This window comes from Daucus carota, chromosome 6, assembly GCF_001625215.2.
Source record: "Daucus carota subsp. sativus chromosome 6, DH1 v3.0, whole genome shotgun sequence".
NCBI lineage: Eukaryota > Viridiplantae > Streptophyta > Magnoliopsida > Apiales > Apiaceae > Daucus > Daucus carota.
The window spans coordinates 37,325,791-37,347,112 of record NC_030386.2 but is presented as its reverse complement, the minus strand read 5'-3'; the positions used below and the strand labels follow the sequence as shown (position 1 = coordinate 37,347,112).

Here is a 21,322-nt window from a genome sequence, read left to right as displayed (position 1 = left end):
TACATTGCCACCTTCCGCCAATTTTTTTGGCTTTATTGTGCATAAAAATATCTAACTTAAATCCGTGAGGTTGTAGTATTGAGAGATAGGAGGTTGTGTATAAATGACCCAAAACCTTACGATCTATAGGGGTATTTATAAGTACAAAGAGACTTGTGTGCTACTCTTTCCCATAATTAAATAATCTGAATTCCGTACACAATCTGAAACAAAATCAGATTCTGAAATTTACTTCTAATATACCCGAAACTAAAAAAAGTAGTTCTAATTTTTGATATTTTTCATCCAAAAATTCCAGAAAATTAAAAAAAATAGAACGGAGCGATGTGAGAGGCGCCACCTACACGCCCCTCGCTTCTCGACCATATTTTCCTGTATACAAAATAAATCATATAAAAATTAACAACAAACATGTCCGATTAACAAACAAATATTATTATAAAAGAATAACCAACAAACATACATCACTAATAGTTAATTTATGGATATCATCCATCAATATCATGTCAAGACTATATTCTTTCCCCTGTTTGAATTTGTCGACTCCCACATAGCGATCTATAACTGCCTTGTTTGTAACAACCTTTATTTTTTTAATACTATATAAACAGTCTTCACTTATCATTGCAGAAGAATGGCACTACTGAGTTAGAAATCAAGCAAGAGAACTATCACCAGAGAGAGGTGGAGTTGTGGCATTGAGAGAGAGGAGGTTGTGTTTAGATGATCCAAAACCCTACGATCTAGAGGGGTATTTATAGGTGCAAAGAAACTTGTGTGCTACTCTTTCCCATAATTAAATAATCTGAAACAAAATCAGATTAGAACTTTCAAAATATTATATTCCATAAATAATCTGAAACAAAATTAAATTCTGAAACTTGCTTCTAATATACCCGAAACTAAAAAAGGTAGTTCTAATTTTTGATATTTTTCATCCAAAAATTTCAAAAAATTAGAAAAATAGAACGGAGCGATGGGAGAGGCGCCACATACACGCCCCTCGCTTCTCCTTTATATAAGTATATTGATTTAAATTTAGTCTTCGATCCTGAGTCCTGACTAAAACAAAGCTTCGGGACTTTGACGTCATCTTTTTCTTTTAAATTGTTTTCCCTTTTTTATTTCTTTTAACTCGTGTTTTATATTTTTTTCCTTTTTTATTAAATATTTTAACTTGTGTTTCTGTTTCAAACTGTGTCAAGTAAATTACTCGTTTTCAAGAAAAATAATATGTACATTATTTATTAAATAAAATAAAATATGATGGTAAGTTAGTAGCCAATATGCCATGGACTTGGAGTTGCACAATTTAAGTATGCTCCTTAAGAACAAATAATGCAACCCGAAGATAGAGACCAATTTTGCTCATAGGCAGATTGGACAATTAATTGAATTATTACATTCTTCATATAACTAGTCTTTTCTCATACTTATAAAATCCTGTCAATGTTATAGGTGCTTGCATAGAATAGAGAAGCCAATTTAAAATTGACTTTTAACCAAACTCAAGTATCAGAGACAATTCTGATAATAGCCGAAGGAACATTTACACTAGTAACTGACTCTTAGGACGAGTTCCAGGAAGCACAAACCCTGCTCTTCGTTCCTCGAAAGAATATTCAATCTCTTCGGGAACCTCTTTAATGGGAGTAGTGGCAGTATAAGCAAGTGCATGAGGAGCTGGAGTCATGCCTGTCTGCATTGGAATTGATGGTGTTGATGGTGTAAAGGGTACATGCATCGTCTTGGGAGTCATGTTCTCTTCTTCAGCTGCAGCAAAAACTGTCTTGGAGGGAGTAGAAAATGGCGTAGTGTTACCTGAGATTGTTTTCTGTGCTGTCTCATTTCGTTTCCGATTCAGGTCTTCCAATATGTTTGTTGCATTAGTCTTTGTTGAAGAATCTCTGGATGATATAGGCGAGAAAGGCTTGCGTTTCACAGGCGATGATTCGACTTCATGAGCATTGAATGAGTGTTTTTTCACGGGAAGACCAGCAATGTCCAAGCCTCTCCTACCTAAAACGATGAGAAGGATAAAAGTTAGAAACTGTGGCAATGAGGCAATAACAAATCCAAGGAATTCAACAAAATCTATCTCAAGTTTGTGTAAACTTCGGATACAAAGAAAACGAATAAACGATCACATAGAAGCTGATGAATAAACGATCACATAGAAGCTTCGGATGTAAACCTTTACTCTGAATTTCACAAACACATGAAAACATGAGGTCATATTCTGCAAAATAATGCAAAGATGGAGAAAAAATATGTGTTCATAAAAGTAATACCAGCTGATAAAGCCGAGATGCCACCGTCTTTTCGAGAATTCAACTGGCCATTTTGGTGTGGTCGCTCATTCTTTTTGGTTTGACGTGTATTAGGAGTCCCTTTGAAGGAGTGAAGTTGGTCAGTTTTAGGAGTTTGTAGCATTGCTCCCCCAAGTGAAAGTCTTCTATTGCTTGTACCCCCACATGACAGTCTAGAACCTTTTTTAGCATTCTGGGTTTTCATAGGGCTTGGCTTTGATCCGAAGAGTACTTCCTGTTCTGCTATCAATTGTCCTTCCAGTTTCTTCTGGTCCTGGTATAAATGAATACACGCGTAAGTCATAATTAAGACACAGATACAGGCTCATGCAAAACTATACTATTCCCAGTGAAAAGATGGTCTATACCCTTTGCCTCTTGCGTTCTTGCTCCTTTTCTTGCCGTAGAATATTATACTCTTCAAGCATGGAAAGAAGTCGTATCTGAATGACAGCCAATAACAATTAGTAATTCATGTTTATATGGTTTTCTCATGCAGGGCATACTTATTAGAAGGGAAGTAAAACTCACTCCATCATAAGTGAACTCAATTCCCCTCTCCTTTTCCCATGCATCAGTTTTTAAAGCTAATGTTTCTACCATTCCTGTTGCAAAGGATGCATATGTTAGACAATTGCGTTCTTAATGTCCAATAAGTGTAATTTTTATGCATACAAAAATGTAATATGGACATAATACTTTGTTTAAGTGTCCAGATTGATGTGTACAAATGGGCACAGTAGTACCATCAAAACCCAAATTCCACTAGCCTGATTTGTGATATTGGTAAACATAGCTCTAATGTACTTCGGCAGTGGTGTTACCGCTAAAATTTACCTGGAAGTTTATTAACCAAGGCTCGAGCTTTCTCAGCACGTTTTAGAGTGAGATGTGCACCTCTCCCAGCATTGTATCGATTTTCATCCTGAAGAAAAATAAGGTAAGTGGCAATCCAGCTAGAAGATCTGTGCAAAGTAAAATATCATTAACAACCAAGACATAGAGAGAGAAAACACTGCACCCTGTTGTACTCTTCAAGCCAACACTCCTCTTCACAAGCAGCCATCCATTTTTCAACCCTTTCAAGTATTTCTTTTCTGCTAAGAGCTTCCTCTTTCACATTACCAATTTGAAGCTCTATTTGCTCAAGGATATGAGAAGGGTCCACAGCTCCTTTAATACATAATACAAGTAAAACTGAGTCACTTGTTTTGTTTGGCATAGGAAATGTGACAGATATCTTATTTATAAGCTCCACTTACCAGTTTCTATGGCTTCTATAGCAAATTCCAGTCCACTGTCTGTTTCCGGAATCATGCGCGTCTTCCTGCATAAATCCTCTAACTCAGACCTCTTCTTAAAAACAAGCTCTTTCATTTTGCTTGCTTTTAATGCTTCCAGCCGATACACTTCAGCCTCGACCTGCACAATAGTTCATATTATATTATACTTGATAATGGAAGTGGACCCCTAAACAAAAAATTTAAAAACTTTACTTACATAATTAATGAATTCTTCAGAAAGCATGTTAGGCTCTGTTAATTCATGTTCTGAAGCAGCTATGTTGCAAGTAACATTCTGAAACATCTGCTGCTCTTCAACTGGAGTATCCATTAAATTCCATAGCTCCAGCATGGATGTAGCAAGGTCTTGCAGCTGGCACAATATAACAGGTAATAAGTTAAGCAAAGTATTTAAGATCTCTCAAAACAATTGGCATTCTGTGCAATCATTATTACCCGCTGCATCCTTTGTATCTTTAATTCTAGCAACCTTTTAATTGCTGTTGCCAAACTGTCTATAGTATCATTACTTATGCTTTTTGTTCCATCAGAATCGCCTAAACTGGGATGAACCTCATTAACAGTTTGTTGGAAATCTATTCCCAGAACCAAGCATAGTGAGTTCAAGGTACTTAGGTGTTCCAGGACCTGCTTCAGGCGATCACTCTGCATATACATAAACAATTACATTAACAAATATGAAAGAATGCAATTATGTCTAGCGACAGAGTATTTAGAACTTAGAGGTTGTTTATAGGCTACCTTTTCTCTTTGAAGGGCCTGAAGCTCTTTCTGCAATTCTTCAAGCTTTCTCAAAGATAAATCAGTTTCATCAACAACAGGGCTAGTGTGATGAATCTTATTGGACGCGTAAATTTCACTTCTTATCTTCTGTATTTGTTGTACGACGTCAGAAAATTGATTTCTCCGCTCCAATTTCCTCTTCTGCATCTCCTCTAGTTGCGGAAGAATAGTTCTGAGCTCTTCTTTTAGACTTCCGTGAGTTTGATCAGCCTGAATTTATGACAACACTGTTAATTTATATTGACTAATGTGTATGCTGGGGGAAAACATCAGATGCTTTATAGACATAGAGAAACTTGTTAAATGGAAAACATTAGTCTGCAATTCTAAAAAAACAAACAGTAATAATTAAATCTAGAAGCACATTAAACTATATTCCTGACATACATCAGAATTTTATCAAGGGGCTAGAAGCCGAGGATAACCAGTTCATGAGGGTGTTATCATGTTCGATATCATACAGTACATATAGTTAGTTGAGAAAAATACAACCAACAGAGTCAAAAAGTCTACTCATGGTAACATGAGCAACAGAACATAGATATTTCAAAGTTAAATTCAAATACACAGTTTCGGATCTTTCTTCTTTACCTGCCTAATATGTACTGGTCTCTCCCCCATTGCGGAGCAGATGGCCGCAAGCTCTGCTTCAGCATCAGCAATTGCCTGTCTTAGCTGGGCTCTGCACTTGTTCGCTGTATCAACTTTTCTTCTGTAAACCTCTAGGCACTCTCTTTCAAGCTCCAGCAGCATTTTGTCTCTTTCAATATCAGACTCCCCAACTTCATCCCATATTATCTGGTGTCACCAACAAGTTCATAGAAGATGCTTAGCTGCTATTAACTTATGACCACAACATGAAAACTTCATAATGCAGCTTAAATGCTAAGACAAAAATGTATCAATGCTTTTAAGGGGTCAAACCTGAAGTTCATAGAGAAGAGAGCCACACGTCGTTTCTACTTGCATGAGTGGATCAATTTGAGGGACAGACATTCTTGAGAATTACAACCTGTTAATAACAACAAATATATGAGACGCCAAGCTTTATGGAGTATGGATTTTCATATAAATCCACATTTTAATGGGTATCAGCCAACGTACTAATTTTCTTTTCGCACACTCTTATCACATGAACTTGCAAAGACCCTATACAGTGCATTGAATATAAGAGAAACAAAAAATAAAATGAAATATAGTCACAGCATTTAAAAGTGCCAAAAACAGAAGCCGGTAGTAGCTTAGCATGAAAAATTTAGTAAATTACCAAAGGAAAAGTGACAAAACAATTAAAGCTGTACATTATATTTTATAAAAGAATTTAATATGCCTTCCCATTAAGGAAAAAGAAGAGCTATTTTAAAAACTGACAAAAAGGATCAAAATTGAATTTTATATTCCACAACAAAAATCTAATATGTCACCCTATGAGGGAACTAGGGAGTCCTTTCTTTGTAAAGTCTTAGCCTAACTCAATTATCTGCTTACTAATAAAAATCCGCCAAAACACCGAGACTCTTAGATCCAAAAAGCAACTACTAACTCCACAATTATTTCCTCATTTTACTTGGAAACTAAATATGACTCTTCAAACATCAAATGATGAGAAACTGACTATTACAAATTTCAAACAAATCAGGTCCACATAGCAAAATTGTACACCATTTCTATAACTCGCCTGATTTTAAATTCAACTCTAATTTTACGGACAAACCAAAATGTAAAACTAGTTCTAGTGCCTCTAATTTCAAACCAAAAGAACTAAATCTCCATCCACTAGCTACGAAAACTGAGAGATTATAATAACGATATTTCCATATAAACTTCACACTAATCTAGTGCTGCACATAGTGCACACATAAAATTAACCTAATTCGCAGCTTAATAGCTAACTTAAGTAAATCTGATTATATTCCCCTTAAAATAACTTGGCCCCACACAACGAATTACTAAAAAGGTAATACGAAAACAAATCCAAATCAACTTAGCTCAAATTAAAATCTAGTTTAATTCAAAACAGTATATACTTAAGCTAACCACAGATGATAAACAGATAAACACATACAAACATTTAAATGTATGTGTGTGCATATATCAAATGGATCTGAAAAAAATTACCTGAAATCGATAGTTCGTAACGAATCAAGACGAGTCGAATTGAGAAGAGATGGGAACAGATGAGATGGATCTGAATTGAGGGGAAAAAGATTGATTCAAGAATTCGACCGTTGAAGAGAGAGAGAGGGGTGGAGAGATGTGTGCTGTAGAGAGAGATAGGGTTTTGTTGGTTTGAGAGAGAGACCAATGGGGGGTTTGTGTAAAAAGGAAATCAATTTGAAATTTGAATGCCGAAGTTGTGTAACGGACAGTTTATGTGGGACCCGGAGTGTTTTGTATTTACTCTTGTGTTACTTGCATTTATTCTTTGGGTCAGTTTTTTTTATCCGGAGATTAGATCGGGAATTTTCTTTAATTACTTTATTTAGTGTTAAGAAATAAGATTAATCAAACATATATTTGTTCTTATTTTCAACATGATTATAATAATACCTAATTTTATGAGATCTTAAAATAAAAGTATATGAATTTGTTTTTTAAACAATGGGGCCGTTTGGCTGGGATTAAAAAAATTGACTTATTTCTTAAAATAAAGAAGTTGATTATAAGTGAGAAGTTGATTTGGACTTATAAGCTACCAGAAGTGTTTGGATGCTGTGGCTTATAAGTTTTAAAGTGTTTGGATAACTTAACTTATTAGTTAGTATAATTTTATAATTTTGTAATATATAAATTATTTTATTTAAAAATAAATTTATCTTTATATATATAATAGAACAACCTTGAGTAAATTAATTCAATATGACTAATATACCCTTTTTTTATTACTCATATTTTAATATATACAAAGGTTATTATTGATTTTTAATACTAACGTATTTATTATACATTAATGTCTAAGCAATGTATTTATTATACATTAATGTCTAAGCATTAATATACAATAATTATATAATACAATTTAAATAGTGTATATGTTTTTTATATTTATATTTTAATAAATATCATCACAGTGAGGATATATGTACATTTAGACATCAAGATAATATGATTTAAAATAGAAGCATATATAAAATTTAAATTATTTTTATAATACAAATAATCCCAATTTTCAAAAAAAAATGAAGAAAAGATATAACAATATTTCAAAAGAATACTTTAAAGCAACCCATGCTTTGCATGGGTTAAGAAGCTAGTTATAATAATATTAGATCTTTTATTATTATATACACGAAATATTTTATAGATTCAAAATGTAAAACAAAAAAGTTGACTTTTGAAATTGATTCTGCTATAGAATAGTCCTGCATTATTATTATTCTGTTGTAGAATTATGTTAGAATATTGCATAATTTTCGTGATTTTGAAACTAAAAAAATTATATATTATTATTTTCGGTTAGTATTTTCGATAAAATAATTAATTTTTGTAATTATATTTCACAAAAAATATAGAAATATAATATTATATATATATATAGAGAGAGAGAGAGAGAGTAAAGTTCAATGGAGTACACAATATATTGGAGTATCGGAGTACAAAGTTGGATAAAATGTAATCTATTCATCTAAATTTCAATTTTTTTGTTCAGTAATATTCGTAAACATTTAATAACCTGCACATTATGTTCTACACAACATAAACATTGTAATCAAAAGGTAGAATAATGATTTTTATAAATTACAGGACTATATGTTCTGCAATATAACTAATAAGCAGAAAAATAATGTTAATACTTGTTAAAGTTGAAAGATATTAAAGATTGATAGACAATTATATGCAAGACAACTTATAAATGATAGATTGTATATAAATTTGTATAATCAAATATATTATTTATGATTAAACTAAAAAATTAAGACTTGTACTCCAATACTCCAATATTTTTTTGTACTCCATAGAACTTAACTCTATATATGAACTTAACACTTAACTCTATATATGAACTTAACTCTATATATATATATATAGAGGGGTATATTACGAAATTCAATATAAGAAGGTATGCAATAAAGTGCAACCTATATATATTGCATATATATAAAGTGCAACCTATATATATAAGAAGTTATAAATGAACGGTGGAGACAAGAAACCTTAAATACAAAAATAATAGATAGGCACCCCAAAGGGACAATGTGTTGCAATAAGTTGGAGGGAAAAAAAAGAAGCCGCCTTTCATAGCTTTTTTTCTGGGCGCTTCCAGCTTATATTAAGCACTGCTGAAACTTTCCCAAACACTCGGAAAATAAGTGAAGTGAGCGGTCATGTCAAGTAAGTAATTATTTTTAAAAAAATTGTATCTCATGATCTTCTTTTTGTGATTAGTTGTCACAAAACTATTTATTTGAATGTTGACGGTATTATTCACATTTATTGTCTGTTGTCACATAAATTATGAAACTAGGCTAGTTTTTCTCTTTTCAAACTTACTAAAAAATAATAGCAATTTTTAATTATTTACGTTCGTTGCTCTACAAGATGCCCCTGAAAGGCTGAAACCATTGCTGAACCTCGCTGCTTAGAAAGGGTTGTGCTTGAAACTTTTGAATTTTGTCGAAGCAATGAAGCTGTTATCGCTCTGGATCTCTTGTTCTTGTTCCATCTCCCTGTGTCACACGCAGTGATGCAGAGTCTCAGCCCCTAACCGATCCTCACTCGAGCCAAGTTTTAGAGTAAATAAAAATCATGACTGATGTGCTTTATCTATGACACTTCTTTGGCACCCTCAAATTCCTTTCGTATTTCTTCAAACATCAGCTCATTCCATGTATCGATTGGTCCTGGCATGCACCAATGCAGACAATCTTGCGGCGGAGGCCTCCCACTTGAACCTCTTTCAGTAATCTTGAACGGGTCCGGGCTCCTGTAGGGGCCTGGATGCCCGTCAGATCGATAGCCAAAGGCTTGTGTGACGTCCATCAGTCTCAATTCTCGTAATGATCAGGTGAGTAGGAGCGAAGAATGGTGAGGCCTGTGTAATTCGGATGGGTGGCCAGGGATGTGAGAATAGTTTCGACTGAAATTCCATAAGCTTCGGTATTGTTAATCTTTTTTATCCGAGATTTGTTAGGCCACCATAAATCCATAATTGTCCCCCCACAATTTCATTGTTCAAAATATATGCTGATCTTTTTGTAAACCAATGGCCAGAGGAAATGACAATTACATCAAGTTCGGCATCAAATCCATAAAACTTTTACTAGGAACGTCGAGGTGAAGCTTGTCAACCCCTTGGGAGCGTACTCAAAAGGGTCTGATGTCTTGTGAACAAGGCACCAGGACCATATTCGAATGATTTTTTTTGTAGATGTTGTTCTAAAGATATAACGTTGCATTCTTCTGCTTCCGCGGTTTTGGGGAACTTCAACCTGACATTCACAAAATCAACGAATAAATACAAAATAATTTGAGCCAAATAGGCTCCATCACAACCAATCAAAAGTCTAAAAAGCAAGATCAACATGCTCAAGTCATTAGAGAAAGTCAGATTACTTGCCTGCCAAAGGATACACAACAAAGATTCCATTTGGTTCCAAGCAACAGAGTCACCGATGTAAGCTATTGTCTTCCCTCTCATCAGCTCCAGAAATTTTGTGGCGTCGAACCTGGGGACATCACAATGTGTAGGTGTCCAACGCCAATTTTCATATTCCTTGTCCGGTCTACCATTTCCCTGGCAATTCTGCATCTGTGATAGAACAGGGCATGAATTGTTCGAGTACAAGGGTCCAGTCGAGTTATACACCCATTTTCCATGGTACAGATCACACTCTTACAAGTCGCCAACAAAGAAGCAATAATCAGTTGTCAGGTTTGGTCGAAATACTATTCATATAATTTATCACTATCTAAATAATAATTTTAACTACACGGTTGCCATTATTCAGTACTCCCTCATCCTTTTTTAGTTGTCCAGTTTTGACTTTCAATGGTCAAATTGAAAAACCTACAAAAATGTCATAGCAGAGAAGGACTGACAATATCAAAAACCAAGATAAATGTGAGTTGTACCTGTAGATTCAGCCGAGACAGGTTCATTCAAAACCGATGAAACAGATTCAGCATTGCCGTCATCTAACGGAGGACCTAAGGGTTTTATATCTTCTAATCTTCTTGTCCGCCTAAAGTACGAGCAACACTGGCAACTCTGTTGTCATCAAATAAAGGAAAAGGACCTAAACCCGTATCTGATACTTGTGATTTCTTCACATCCTGGGCAACATTTTCGTTGTGATCGATTAACTGGTCTTTCGTGAACCAATGACATGAAATCAAAATTCTTCGAAGCATAAACATTGTCGATTTTATAAACTCTAGACCCGATCGATTGTGAGATCAGAAGGATCGAAGTGCAAATCAGGACTAAAGCTAGTAACCACACTGAAACTACAGGATGGCCTAATGTCAAAGATCTGTTAGAAGAGTATAATTTCATGGTTTTTTCAAATTAATTAAAGACAACAAACCATTTGTATTTGCTAATAGTAAAAGTAACATGAATTTAAACAGCACCATTGTAACTAGGCTACGTGCAAATCATCATACTCTCTCTCCCAATTTATCACGACCAACAAAAGGATTTTCCCGGGCCAAACTAGCACGTCCAAGCGCCTGGTAATCAAAGAAGCACATATGAGTCTCTGGATAACGATGCATGTTGCAGAACTTGCCTCCACACCTGCACGCAAACCCTAGCAACCCGATCTTCTTGTCGCAGCACGAGCAGCGGCAAGCTTTCTTCTTCGCGACGAAACCATCATCAGAAACACCATCCTGATGATTCTCCTTGCGTAAAGAGAGTTCACGCAAAGAGGCGGCAATGGACTTGGTATAAGACTCACACAATGCAAATTCTTGTTTCAGAACAACTTGATAGCACTTGGAGCAGAGGCAGAGGTTGCGCTTTGCTGAAGATCCATAGAAGCCACAAGCCTTTGCGCAGAGTGCAGGAGCGCTACCCAACGACGACATCTTTGCTAGTTGAATGACGTACTGTTGGGATTCCAAGTAACTTGTGATGAATACAGTCGGTGATCAGCAGATTAATAATGCCATTGATGGTTTTTTTCACTCGTTTTTATATGTAATCGAACACAAGTCGCCTATGCTTGTACAGTTGTACTGACTTGTAACCCTGCATAGTACGCGATAGGAGTATTAACCAAAAAAATATAATTTCTATTAATTTTTACTGTTTATATGGACAGCTAAAGCTGGACATCGAGAATTTTGATTAGTCGTGTTTCTTATCGGTCAGATAATTGGGCCAGGTTTCAAGCTTATTTTTAACTTAAAATATATTTAAAATTATTTTAACTAGCAAAAGAACTGTTTTAAGACGACTCCTCAAATTAGAATTTCAGTTGTTAACCTCGTCGAATTAAGTATCCTTCGTTCATCCATCTCCAAGGGTGATTTCTAAATTTGTTAGCTATAATGATTATGTAAATTAATAATACAAGTTTTTTGCTAACAGGAGAGAAAAACACTCCAATGGGGTTATGTATAATTATGTCAAGCTAAAATTATACATAATAGTTTTCCTGGTTCAACAAATCTATTGAATCAAACATGATTATCTATATTTTTTTTGCTAAAGGGTGATGGTTGGAGAGTATTTATTTTTACATATCATCTAAAAGTGCCACTTAGATGACACATGGGATGACACGTAGATATTTTACCTAACAGCTCTCAACCCTTGGAGATGCTCTTATATGTTATATATATCAATTTTTAATAAAATCTATATCTAATTTTTTGGTTGAGATCTTGTTGAGTATGTTTTATGAAGATTGTTAGTCGTGTTCATCTTTTTGGATATTACGGATTATATTTTTGATACTTTTGCGTGTTGGTGATAATGAGAATGATTTATATAGAATTATTTATACATTTAAAATTATTTTTTAATTTAAACTAACAATAAGGCAGCTAAGATTACCTTATTGTAAAAGTTAAACCATCAAAATTTAAGAGGCCGTTCTTTTGAAGTAACTAACAATAAGGTAACTAACAAAGACAAATACAATTAAACTCGTTTTATTTTAGTAAAATTGTCATTCTCTTTTATTTTTCCAATTTCTTTTATTTTAAATTTATCTAATATTTCTTCTTATCCATCCCCGATCCCGATATTTACTTTTTCTTTTCAGTATTTTTCTTTTTTAATTTATAATTTATGTTTAAGATCATTAAAATTAAAAATAATATATTTTAAAAAAACTTAATATGCATATTAGGTAATGTAAAAAATTATATATAAAATGAGTGAGACGGAGAGAATATTTATTTGTAATATTTTAAAATTCGTTTTTGGTGTCCGATTTTTATATATAAGAAATTTTTATATTTCTCATTTTTAGCATTATGTATGCTTGTAGACACTCGTAACCAATTGAACTTGACACCGTGCTCACAATTTCACAAATAATATATTTAATTTATTATTTATCTGTGAGCATAAAATTGTGAACGAAAAAACTCGTGAATGATATTAATAATTTATTTACAGAGCTTGTGAGGAAAGATCATGCCACATGCGTGGTGTTTGGCAATGTTTAAGCCCGACTTCAGGGGTTAGAAGCACTTATTTGTGGTGACTGGTGCCGCTTAGGTAATTTTAAAATAAATGTTTTTTGATTAAAGTGAAATTAAAGTGTTTGGGAAAAAAAAAACTCTGACAGAAAAGTCAGCATTTGTGACTTTTAAAAGTGCTTATGTTTTTTTACACAAACGGGTCAAGAAAAGCAGAAGCCAACTTATTTAAAAAAGAAGTACTTCTGGCTGTTCCCAAACAACTGTGTCGTTTGTGTAAAAACTCAAGAAGTACTTAAAAAAATTTAGGATTACTAGCTTTTATTTCACAACTTCTACTTATTTCTTAAACAGGTTAATAAGTTATAGGTTTTAGGTTGCTTATAACTTCACCTTATTTTTTTACTTTAACCAAAGAAATACTTATTTCAAATTAATCTAAACCACCCCTTCATGAGCTATACGCGAATCTTCTGCAAACAAATTTGTTAATAAACCAAATTTAAGCAAATTTTTTATTATTTTTTTATTTTTTTGAAAAAGGAAAATAATTCAATAATGAAAAGTCATACGGCATCTACAGATATAATCGAGATTGAACAAACGCAGAATCATACCGCCGTTGAATCCTTCCTTCTTCGGTAGGCAACCAAGCGATTTTTTGGAGAGATATGTACATGCTGTAATACTTTCAATGTTGTTTTGAGCAATCGACCATAAATGCATCACCATACAAACTTTTATCACTGAATCAGCATCATGAAAATCCCGCAGATCCGCAATCCCGAACATGATGAACACACAAAATCCAAACAAAAACCAAACTCTCACAGAAGGAGAGATCAAACAAAACCCAAATAAATTGGGAACTTATTGAAGAAAACAAGAGATTAACTAATAGTAAGAAAAGAAGACAAGATTGGGGCTTTCCACCGGTGAAAGCCGATGGAAGCCCCTCAGATAAAAAGAGACGGCGGCTACTTCAAGTTGAGAGAAATTTAGGGTTTTGTCTTGTCTATTTAGCAAATTTTTTATTAGACTGAAATTGACGGGGGTGTATTCGATTGGGATTTTAATGCATTGTTTTTAGTCTATGGATTTTAATGAATTGTATGGGATTTCGATTTTTTGCGGATTATTGATGAAATGTCGCAGAGTTGATAGGATTTAGGTACAATGCTTCAAAATCTCATTGAATTTGGTGGGATCTCAAAAAACTTAGAATACACTGAAGAATGTCACAAAATCCATCATTTTATGAAATGAAAAAAATCCATCAGCATTTGAATACCATCAGATTTTAATGGATTTTAAACAATCTCAATTGAATACCATCGGATTTTAAAGCATAATTTAAAATCCCAATTGAATACCACTAGATTTTGTAGCATAGTTTAAAATCCCAATTGAATACCTCAAGATTTTAATGGATTTCAAACAATCCCAATCGAATACCCTCGGATTTCATGAATGCAAAAAAATGCTTTAAAATCCCAATCCAATACACCCCTCTGAAGCTCGAAATCGAGTTTAATTTTTTTAATAAACGATACGATAGCATTTTAAGATTCGACTCGGCTCGAGCTACATCTAAAACTCATAATATTTGTGTCTATTCGGCTCAGTCAGCCGATTATAGAAATAACAACACAAGATTTATAAACCGTGTCAAATCCGATTAAGTATATTTAAGGAAGATATTATTGTGTTGAGCTGGGTGAGTACCCAAGAAAGATAGTGTCATTTAAACATCGAGAAAAGACAATGATGAAACAGTAAAGGAACAAGTGGGAGGGCAATCCGGTGGTTCCACATGGCCTCAGCGTCACGAGATTCTGGTTCTCACTTCACCCTCCCCTCACACACACACACACACACTCTCATTCACTAACTTTTAGTTTTACCCCCCCCCCCGCTCTCTCCCAATCTCTCTCTCGCTCGCTCTCTCTGCCACCAATTTCCTATTCACACCTATACTTTTAGTAATAATATAATAACACACCCACATAATACATGTACTAATATTTTATATATACAGATCGATTATGCTTGGACACGACTGCATCAATCATTCCTAGCTTCATCTCTCTCTCTCTCTCTCCCCCCTCTCCAGTGAGATTTTCCGATGGAAGTATACCAAGCAAATCACCACCCTTGATTCCTCTAACTACACACCAATCTCGTTCTTGTTCTTTCTTTCTCTGTAAAGTTTGACTTTTAGCTATTTTTACTTGGATTTTATCAGATGGGTCAATGCAGTTTTGTTGTTTTCTTCACTGCTACAATCATCTCTCTCGCTACTGTTCTTGCTGCAACTTCTGGGGATTCTGATCCCAATTACATGTACCCTTTTCAACTCCTCTTTATCTATATCGAATTATTTGTTTGCTTTGTTATTGAAATTTGAAGAATTTTTAGTAAGTTTCTTGAATGTTGTTTTAGGTGTTTTTTAGTTATTGTTTATGTGGGGTTTGTCTAATAATTGGAAGTGTTGAGAATTCTATATATGTTGTGTTTTATGTTGCTTAAAGTGTGCAGTAATTTGTTACATTGATTTCTCAACTAAGAGCCCATGTTATCAGTTTGTGGAATTTTGAGAAGAAGGGTCCACCAATGTTTTAATTCAAGGTGTACCAAATCTGATTGTATTTGATACCTAGTAATGATTTGCCATTTTTGTTTTTGTGGGTGTGAAAAAGTTTGACTTTTTTGATCAGCACTATTTAGGATAATGGAGTCTGTATTCATGTCACTTTTTAAGGGTTCATAAGAAAGAAGTCAGATGTTTATTTGATTGCTTTCTCATCAGCTAGTCTACTCCGATAGAAGGCTGCAGTCTAAATTGAAGTTAAGAAGCAGGGTTGGAATCTAGTAAAAGTTTGGCCGCTTGTGTGTGGGTATAGTGGAACGATCATATATTGTTATATAGATTTTGATGTAATGACTTGATGCATATTCGAATTGTTGAGGTTTACATCATGCGGTAGTTGCAATTGCTAAACTTTATGCATAAACAGAGTAAAGACGCGTCACATGTTTATGATGATGCTAAAGTTCTCAGTGTTGATTGAATTATAACTATCTTCCATTGTCAGATAAAATGTGATATCCAGAGTTGAGTCTTTTCCTAGCATATGGACGCAGAACTTTCTGGGAGTGCTTGATTTGCCCATTCGGAAAAATTGGATTATCTTGAACTTGTACAGTTGTGCAAAATGTTAAATATTTATTGTCTACATGGTCAACTGAATCAATAGTATTCTTCTCTTTACATGCCAAACTGGTTAATATGGCGCAAACTGCATCTTCTGAGGTTCACTATGGTGGATGCAGATGCAAACTATTTAACATGGTTTCAAGAGCAGTTCGATCTTTACAATTACAAGGACTTGTAGAGCTAGCTACTCGTACCAAGTATAGACCAGTTTAACTGGATTTTGCCCGGCAATATGATAATATTGATAACATATAATATCTAACCTAGCATAATGCTGCTGTGTATTGCATGCACCAGAGAATCAATTTGGTATATTCTTTTCTTTTTTACGCATATGCAACAGTGTTGGTGTATGCATCAAGTAACAATGATTCATGTGAAAGTGCTCAGTTTGTATTAGCCTATGTTACGTGGGCTTGTATCTGTTATGTGTTCGTATCCAATAAATACTGACCTTTTCGAGCATATAAAAGTTTTTTTCAGTCTAATCTCTCAGACTGAAAAGCAAGTTAATGCTGGAGTTTCTTGATTTGTATAGATGCAGTAGTTGTTTTCATGTGTTTGCTTGCCCATTAACTTGATAGACGCGAGTATGTCAAATTCAATTGATGGTTGGAAATAAAAACCTCAATTCCTGGAAGGAAATTCGACATGAAATGCTATATACTTTAGGGCAGGGGTGCTGCTTGTATCGTGTTACATTTCACTCCTTATTGGTTCCACTTTAAATCTGTCACTGCTTGCTGCTTTGTGCTGAAGAGCTAGAATTTCTTTTAGATAAATTGTCTGCCGAGAACTTTTTGTTTTCATCTTTGTCAACAACTTTGTAAATGAATAGCACAATTATTCTTGCCTTCATAATTGAGTGGGCAGATTGAGAAGCACTTAAAGTAGTTACTGTCAGGAGTGTGGGTTTACCTAACTCACTCCAATGGTATTGCGACAATACTGTTACCTAAACCGTCACTAGTAAATTTAAGATGTGCTTTTATGTCAGCAACCACTATTATATTCCTCACTAGCATGATTACTACTTTATAGAGAAATTAAGAATATTCTGCTAATAATATTTTGCTTTTGAAGTTCTTAGTTTCTGATGGATTCCCTGATTGTTGTCAACATAAACATTTATATTTCCTATTGGTAACATTATTCTTTTTTTTTTCCTAAGCTATCATCTTCGTCATGGTATTGCATTTTTTTGACAGAGCTTGTGTTGATGAATGCGAGAAGACTGGATGTGTGGCAGCCAAGTGTTTCCAACACTGCAAATTTTCATCTGATGGAAAGTCTATAGACGGTCCATGGTATTTACAAGAACCACTCTATCTACAGTGGAAACAATGGGATTGTCGTAGTGACTGTAGATACCACTGTATGCTCGTTAGGGAGGAAGAGAGAGAAAAACTTGGTGAAAAACCTAATAAGTATCACGGAAAATGGCCATTTCGACGTGTTTTTGGGATTCAGGTCGGTTTTCTTGCACAAAATCAATGCATGTTAATTGATGCCCAGTTACATGAGATTTGCCTATGTTGAGCTGGAACCATTTGTTTCTGCAGGAACCTGTGTCTGTAGCTCTTTCTGGGCTTAATCTTGCTATGCAGTTTCAAGGTTGGGTGTCCTTTTTTATCCTTGTGAACTACAAATTACCTCTTAAGCCAGACAGGAAGACGTACTATGAATACACTGGTTTGTGGCATGTCTATGCTATCTTATCAATGAACGCCTGGTTCTGGAGTTCTGTTTTTCACAGTCGGTAAGCAGTCGCCTTCCTCACCCCACCTTCCTTTCTGCTTCTCCATCCACTTAACTGCTTTATTTAGCAGTACACGTGAACATGCGAAGTTTTTCCAAAATTTGAAAGAAAAAAACCTAATCAAACATATTGATTCTTTGTTGAATTTACATGTATATATGGGAAAAATTGTTGACGCTGTGGCATTACTCTTTTTTCAACAACTATTAATTTGTTAATGTTATCTTTATTGACAACCAACTACTATATACTGATTTAAGAATTTCTGAAAATTCTTATAACATAGCAGTGACATAAGAGGCCACTTTAAAGTCAAAGAAAGTTACAGTGTTTCTACCAAACCCACCAGCATCATATTAATTCTTTACTTACAGTTGTAAGAGTAGTTATTACGTTGCATCCCCAAACCTCTAACTTAATCTTCATTCTGTAGCTATGGTTTGACTGTGGCAAGTAACATGCATATGCTTTTGAAGTGAATAATTTGCACCATCGAGACATTTTAGATTGAATTCTTTAGCTGTAGCTTTTAGAAGGATATTTCAGACTGTTTCATATTTTTTTAACAATAACACCATCTTTTCCATGAATATTAAATATTTGAGTTAAAGTCCCCATAGTATGCAAGAATTGTAAATTAGATGATAAATACACAATTTATATTGGGGGAGTGTTTTGCATCAACAAGAAGTGTCAAGGCAACCAAAGTATTAGATGAAATGACAAAGTGTGGTTTTAAACAGTTAAACTAGATGCAAGATAGTTAAACATAAGGGGTAGTAGAATGATATATTTATTTTTTACTTATATTGGGAAAAGAGACAGAGGTACCTAACTGATCTCACCTTAAAAGCATTGAAAATCCTCGCTCAAGAGGATGAAAATTGCTCCTAAAACGAGGAGTTTGTTCCGAAAAATTCAGGGTGAAAGTTGCTCTGTTCAAACAGTGTTGCAAGTTTCACGACCTATATCATTGCCACCAGGCTGAATTTGTTACACGAAACAGAATTCAAAGAGTGAAGCTCTCTAACAATAAGCACCACCGCAGTTTACCAGTACCAAATTTTAATTTTAGATGCAGAAAAATAAAGATATGGTGTCATATCGTACCAAAGACCATTTTTTTTTTATGTAGAATATTCCGGGTGAGAACTTTTTAATATTTTCCATATCGTCTGATATGTCAACTCATTCAGAACTGATTGGTTGCAACAATCGGGTTATTCAGCTTATAGGCTGTTAATGTCTGTCTATGCTAGTGGCGAGTCTTTTCTTTTTTCAGGGTACCTTGATCTGCATTTCTGCAGTTTAAATAAATATGGGCATATTTCCTTTAGATTTAAGCAACTCCGAGCATATAATATTAGTGGACAATAATATTTACTAATATTCTTTCCTCCATTTATTGATTTATGATGTTGCCACTGCATTACCCTACATATTTAGTATGTAATCTAATATATTAACTAATTGAATAACCATTTTGAAATCATAGTCAAGGGAGGGTGTAATACGCTTGTCATTGTTGTCTTAGAAGTTATAGGCTGTAGCCTATTGGTAGTTACAGGGATTAGCTCATCTTCTCTCTCTCTATATATATACTTATATATATATATATATATATTAAGTTAATAAAGCAAACCTGATTGTTTTATATGTTTTATAGGCGCTGTTCTGGCTTTTTGCAACTTACAATCTTTACTCTATGTAAGTAACATACTGTATCTGCCCCCTATTTGCAGAGATGTTGATATAACAGAGAAACTAGACTACTCGTCTGCTATTGCACTGCTTGGATTTTCCCTTATTTTGGCTATAATACGAGTTTTTAGTGTGAGAACCGAAGCTGCCAGGGTTATGGTTGCTGCTCCTCTGCTTGCATTTGTGACAACTCATATTTTGTACCTTAATTTTTACCAATTTGACTATGGTAAGCGCATAGTGCAAATTTTTACTTTTGGTAATATATGGGATGATAGCATGACTGTTAACATACTCTTTATTTGAAAGAGAAAAAGTTTGAATATACTCTTCTAATGCAACTTTAAGCTTTGTGGAAAGTTCCTTATATCGAAATTTGACATTGCAGGTCTGAACATGAAAGTGTGTGTGACCATGGGTTTATTGCAAATTCTTTTGTGGGCAATCTGGGCTGGGGTCACTCATCATCCATCTCGCTGGAAGTTATGGGTGGTTGTGATCGGAGGAGGTCTTGCCAGTCTATTAGAGATATACGACTTCCCGCCCTACAAAGGATTTGTGGATGCTCATGCACTCTGGCATGCAACGACCGTACCACTCAGTTTCCTCTGGTGGAGCTTCATCAGGGATGACAGTGAATTCAGAACATCAGCCCTAATCAGGAAGATAAAATAAAAACTACCTTGTGCCGACAGCTGGTGGATTGTATTAACTTTTCCGCGTCTTTGTTAATTCCACGGTAGGAGCTATGGCTTTTTTCTCACGTTTTGCATTTATGTAAATGCTGGTTATCGTGAGTTTCTTTGTTTATTTTCTGTTTGATTGGTCATGATTGATCAATTTGGTTCTGTATACTGTTGTTTACATGTATTCTGTAATTAGACTCAAATATATGATTTTTGTTTGATTTTTAGTGTAGTGAACTCATATGGGATATGTGTATATGGTATCTGGCAGTGTTTACTGTTAACTAAGCAGCGCAAAACATTTAATGGGTAGAATTTACTTCATCATATATATACTCTTTCGGTGGCAGCTGTTTGGGTTTAAAGCTGGTTCGCTCTTAACTCTCTGACGGGTCGTTTGGTTGGAAAGGGGGTATGGGGTTGGAATGAGGAATCGGGTTAAGCTGGTATGGGTTTGAGGTATCATATCTGATATCAGGTGTTTGGTTGAGTGGTGGAATAAATATGGTTGAATTATAATATTTATGAGTTATTAATTGTAATTAATTTAAAATATTATTAAATTAATATTTATATATATTTTTGAGTCATTAATTTCATTTTGTATTAATAATCTACATGAAATGATAAAAATAGTAATGAAAATAAAAGGAAAAGAGTTTGATTCCTGAAACCCATGTTTCATACCCACCTCCCCTTGGGTATGAAAATCTCATACCTTGTGGGTTTGAGGAATGGGGTTGAGAGAAGAAAATTTTCAACCAAACACCAGGTATGGGTTTGGAATGAACAAAACCCATACCTGATACCAGGAAAGCGCGAACCAAACGACCCCTGAACAGAAAGATGTTTGCATGTGAAATAAGTCAAAAACTGGCTTAGAGTTAAAAATAAAGTAGACTTTAAAATCCGAAATTAGTTTCAAATATTTTTTTTCAGTAACTTAATATTTTTAAAATTTTGTT

General features: G+C 34.4%; 2 protein-coding genes and 1 pseudogene across 4 annotated transcripts; 1 reads left to right on the top strand and 2 right to left on the bottom strand.

The window, feature by feature from the left end:
• Window positions 1–1,352: 1,352 nt before the first annotated feature.
• LOC108224627 (65-kDa microtubule-associated protein 3) lies at window positions 1,353–6,687 on the bottom strand. The gene is made up of 13 exons (XM_017399301.2): window positions 6,515–6,687; window positions 5,321–5,408; window positions 4,988–5,194; window positions 4,355–4,606; window positions 4,049–4,258; window positions 3,810–3,965; window positions 3,572–3,731; window positions 3,331–3,482; window positions 3,147–3,234; window positions 2,841–2,914; window positions 2,678–2,752; window positions 2,292–2,583; window positions 1,353–2,019 (listed from the first exon to the last, which is right to left on the bottom strand). The coding sequence occupies exons 2-13, from the start codon at window positions 5,390–5,392 to the stop codon at window positions 1,550–1,552; spliced, it is 2,208 nt and encodes a 735-aa protein (XP_017254790.1). The 5' UTR covers window positions 5,393–5,408; window positions 6,515–6,687; the 3' UTR covers window positions 1,353–1,549.
• A 2,352-nt stretch (window positions 6,688–9,039) lies between these two features.
• On the bottom strand, window positions 9,040–11,428 carry LOC108226320 (protein trichome birefringence-like 18; annotated as a pseudogene).
• Window positions 11,429–14,776: 3,348 nt separating this feature from the next.
• LOC108228140 (uncharacterized) lies at window positions 14,777–20,584 on the top strand. 3 transcript variants are annotated; one of them, XM_017403632.2, is made up of 6 exons: window positions 14,777–14,832; window positions 15,033–15,337; window positions 17,420–17,681; window positions 17,774–17,970; window positions 19,713–19,900; window positions 20,060–20,584. In XM_017403632.2, the coding sequence occupies exons 2-6, from the start codon at window positions 15,240–15,242 to the stop codon at window positions 20,344–20,346; spliced, it is 1,032 nt and encodes a 343-aa protein (XP_017259121.1). In that variant the 5' UTR covers window positions 14,777–14,832; window positions 15,033–15,239; the 3' UTR covers window positions 20,347–20,584. The 3 variants fall into 3 exon arrangements, with proteins under 3 accessions (XP_017259121.1, XP_017259120.1, XP_063935085.1); XM_017403631.2 differs by lacking the exon at window positions 14,777–14,832 and having other exon boundaries at window positions 14,865–15,337; XM_064079015.1 differs by lacking the exons at window positions 14,777–14,832; window positions 15,033–15,337 and adding an exon at window positions 16,210–16,408.
• The last annotated feature ends 738 nt before the right edge of the window (window positions 20,585–21,322 follow it).

Coding starts and splice junctions, on each gene's coding strand:
- LOC108224627 (XM_017399301.2), bottom strand. CDS start 5,392: ATGTCTGTCCCTCAAATTGATCCACTCATGCAAGTAGAAACGACGTGT. Junction 4,259..4,354: donor AGGCCCTTCAAAGAGAAAAG/GTAGCCTATAAA, acceptor ATGTATATGCAG/AGTGATCGCCTGAAGCAGGT. Junction 3,483..3,571: donor TATAGAAGCCATAGAAACTG/GTAAGTGGAGCT, acceptor TATGTATTAAAG/GAGCTGTGGACCCTTCTCAT.
- LOC108228140 (XM_064079015.1), top strand. CDS start 16,284: ATGGCGCAAACTGCATCTTCTGAGGTTCACTATGGTGGATGCAGATGC. Junction 16,409..17,419: donor GAGCTAGCTACTCGTACCAA/GTATAGACCAGT, acceptor TTTTTTTGACAG/AGCTTGTGTTGATGAATGCG. Junction 19,901..20,059: donor TTTTTACCAATTTGACTATG/GTAAGCGCATAG, acceptor TTGACATTGCAG/GTCTGAACATGAAAGTGTGT.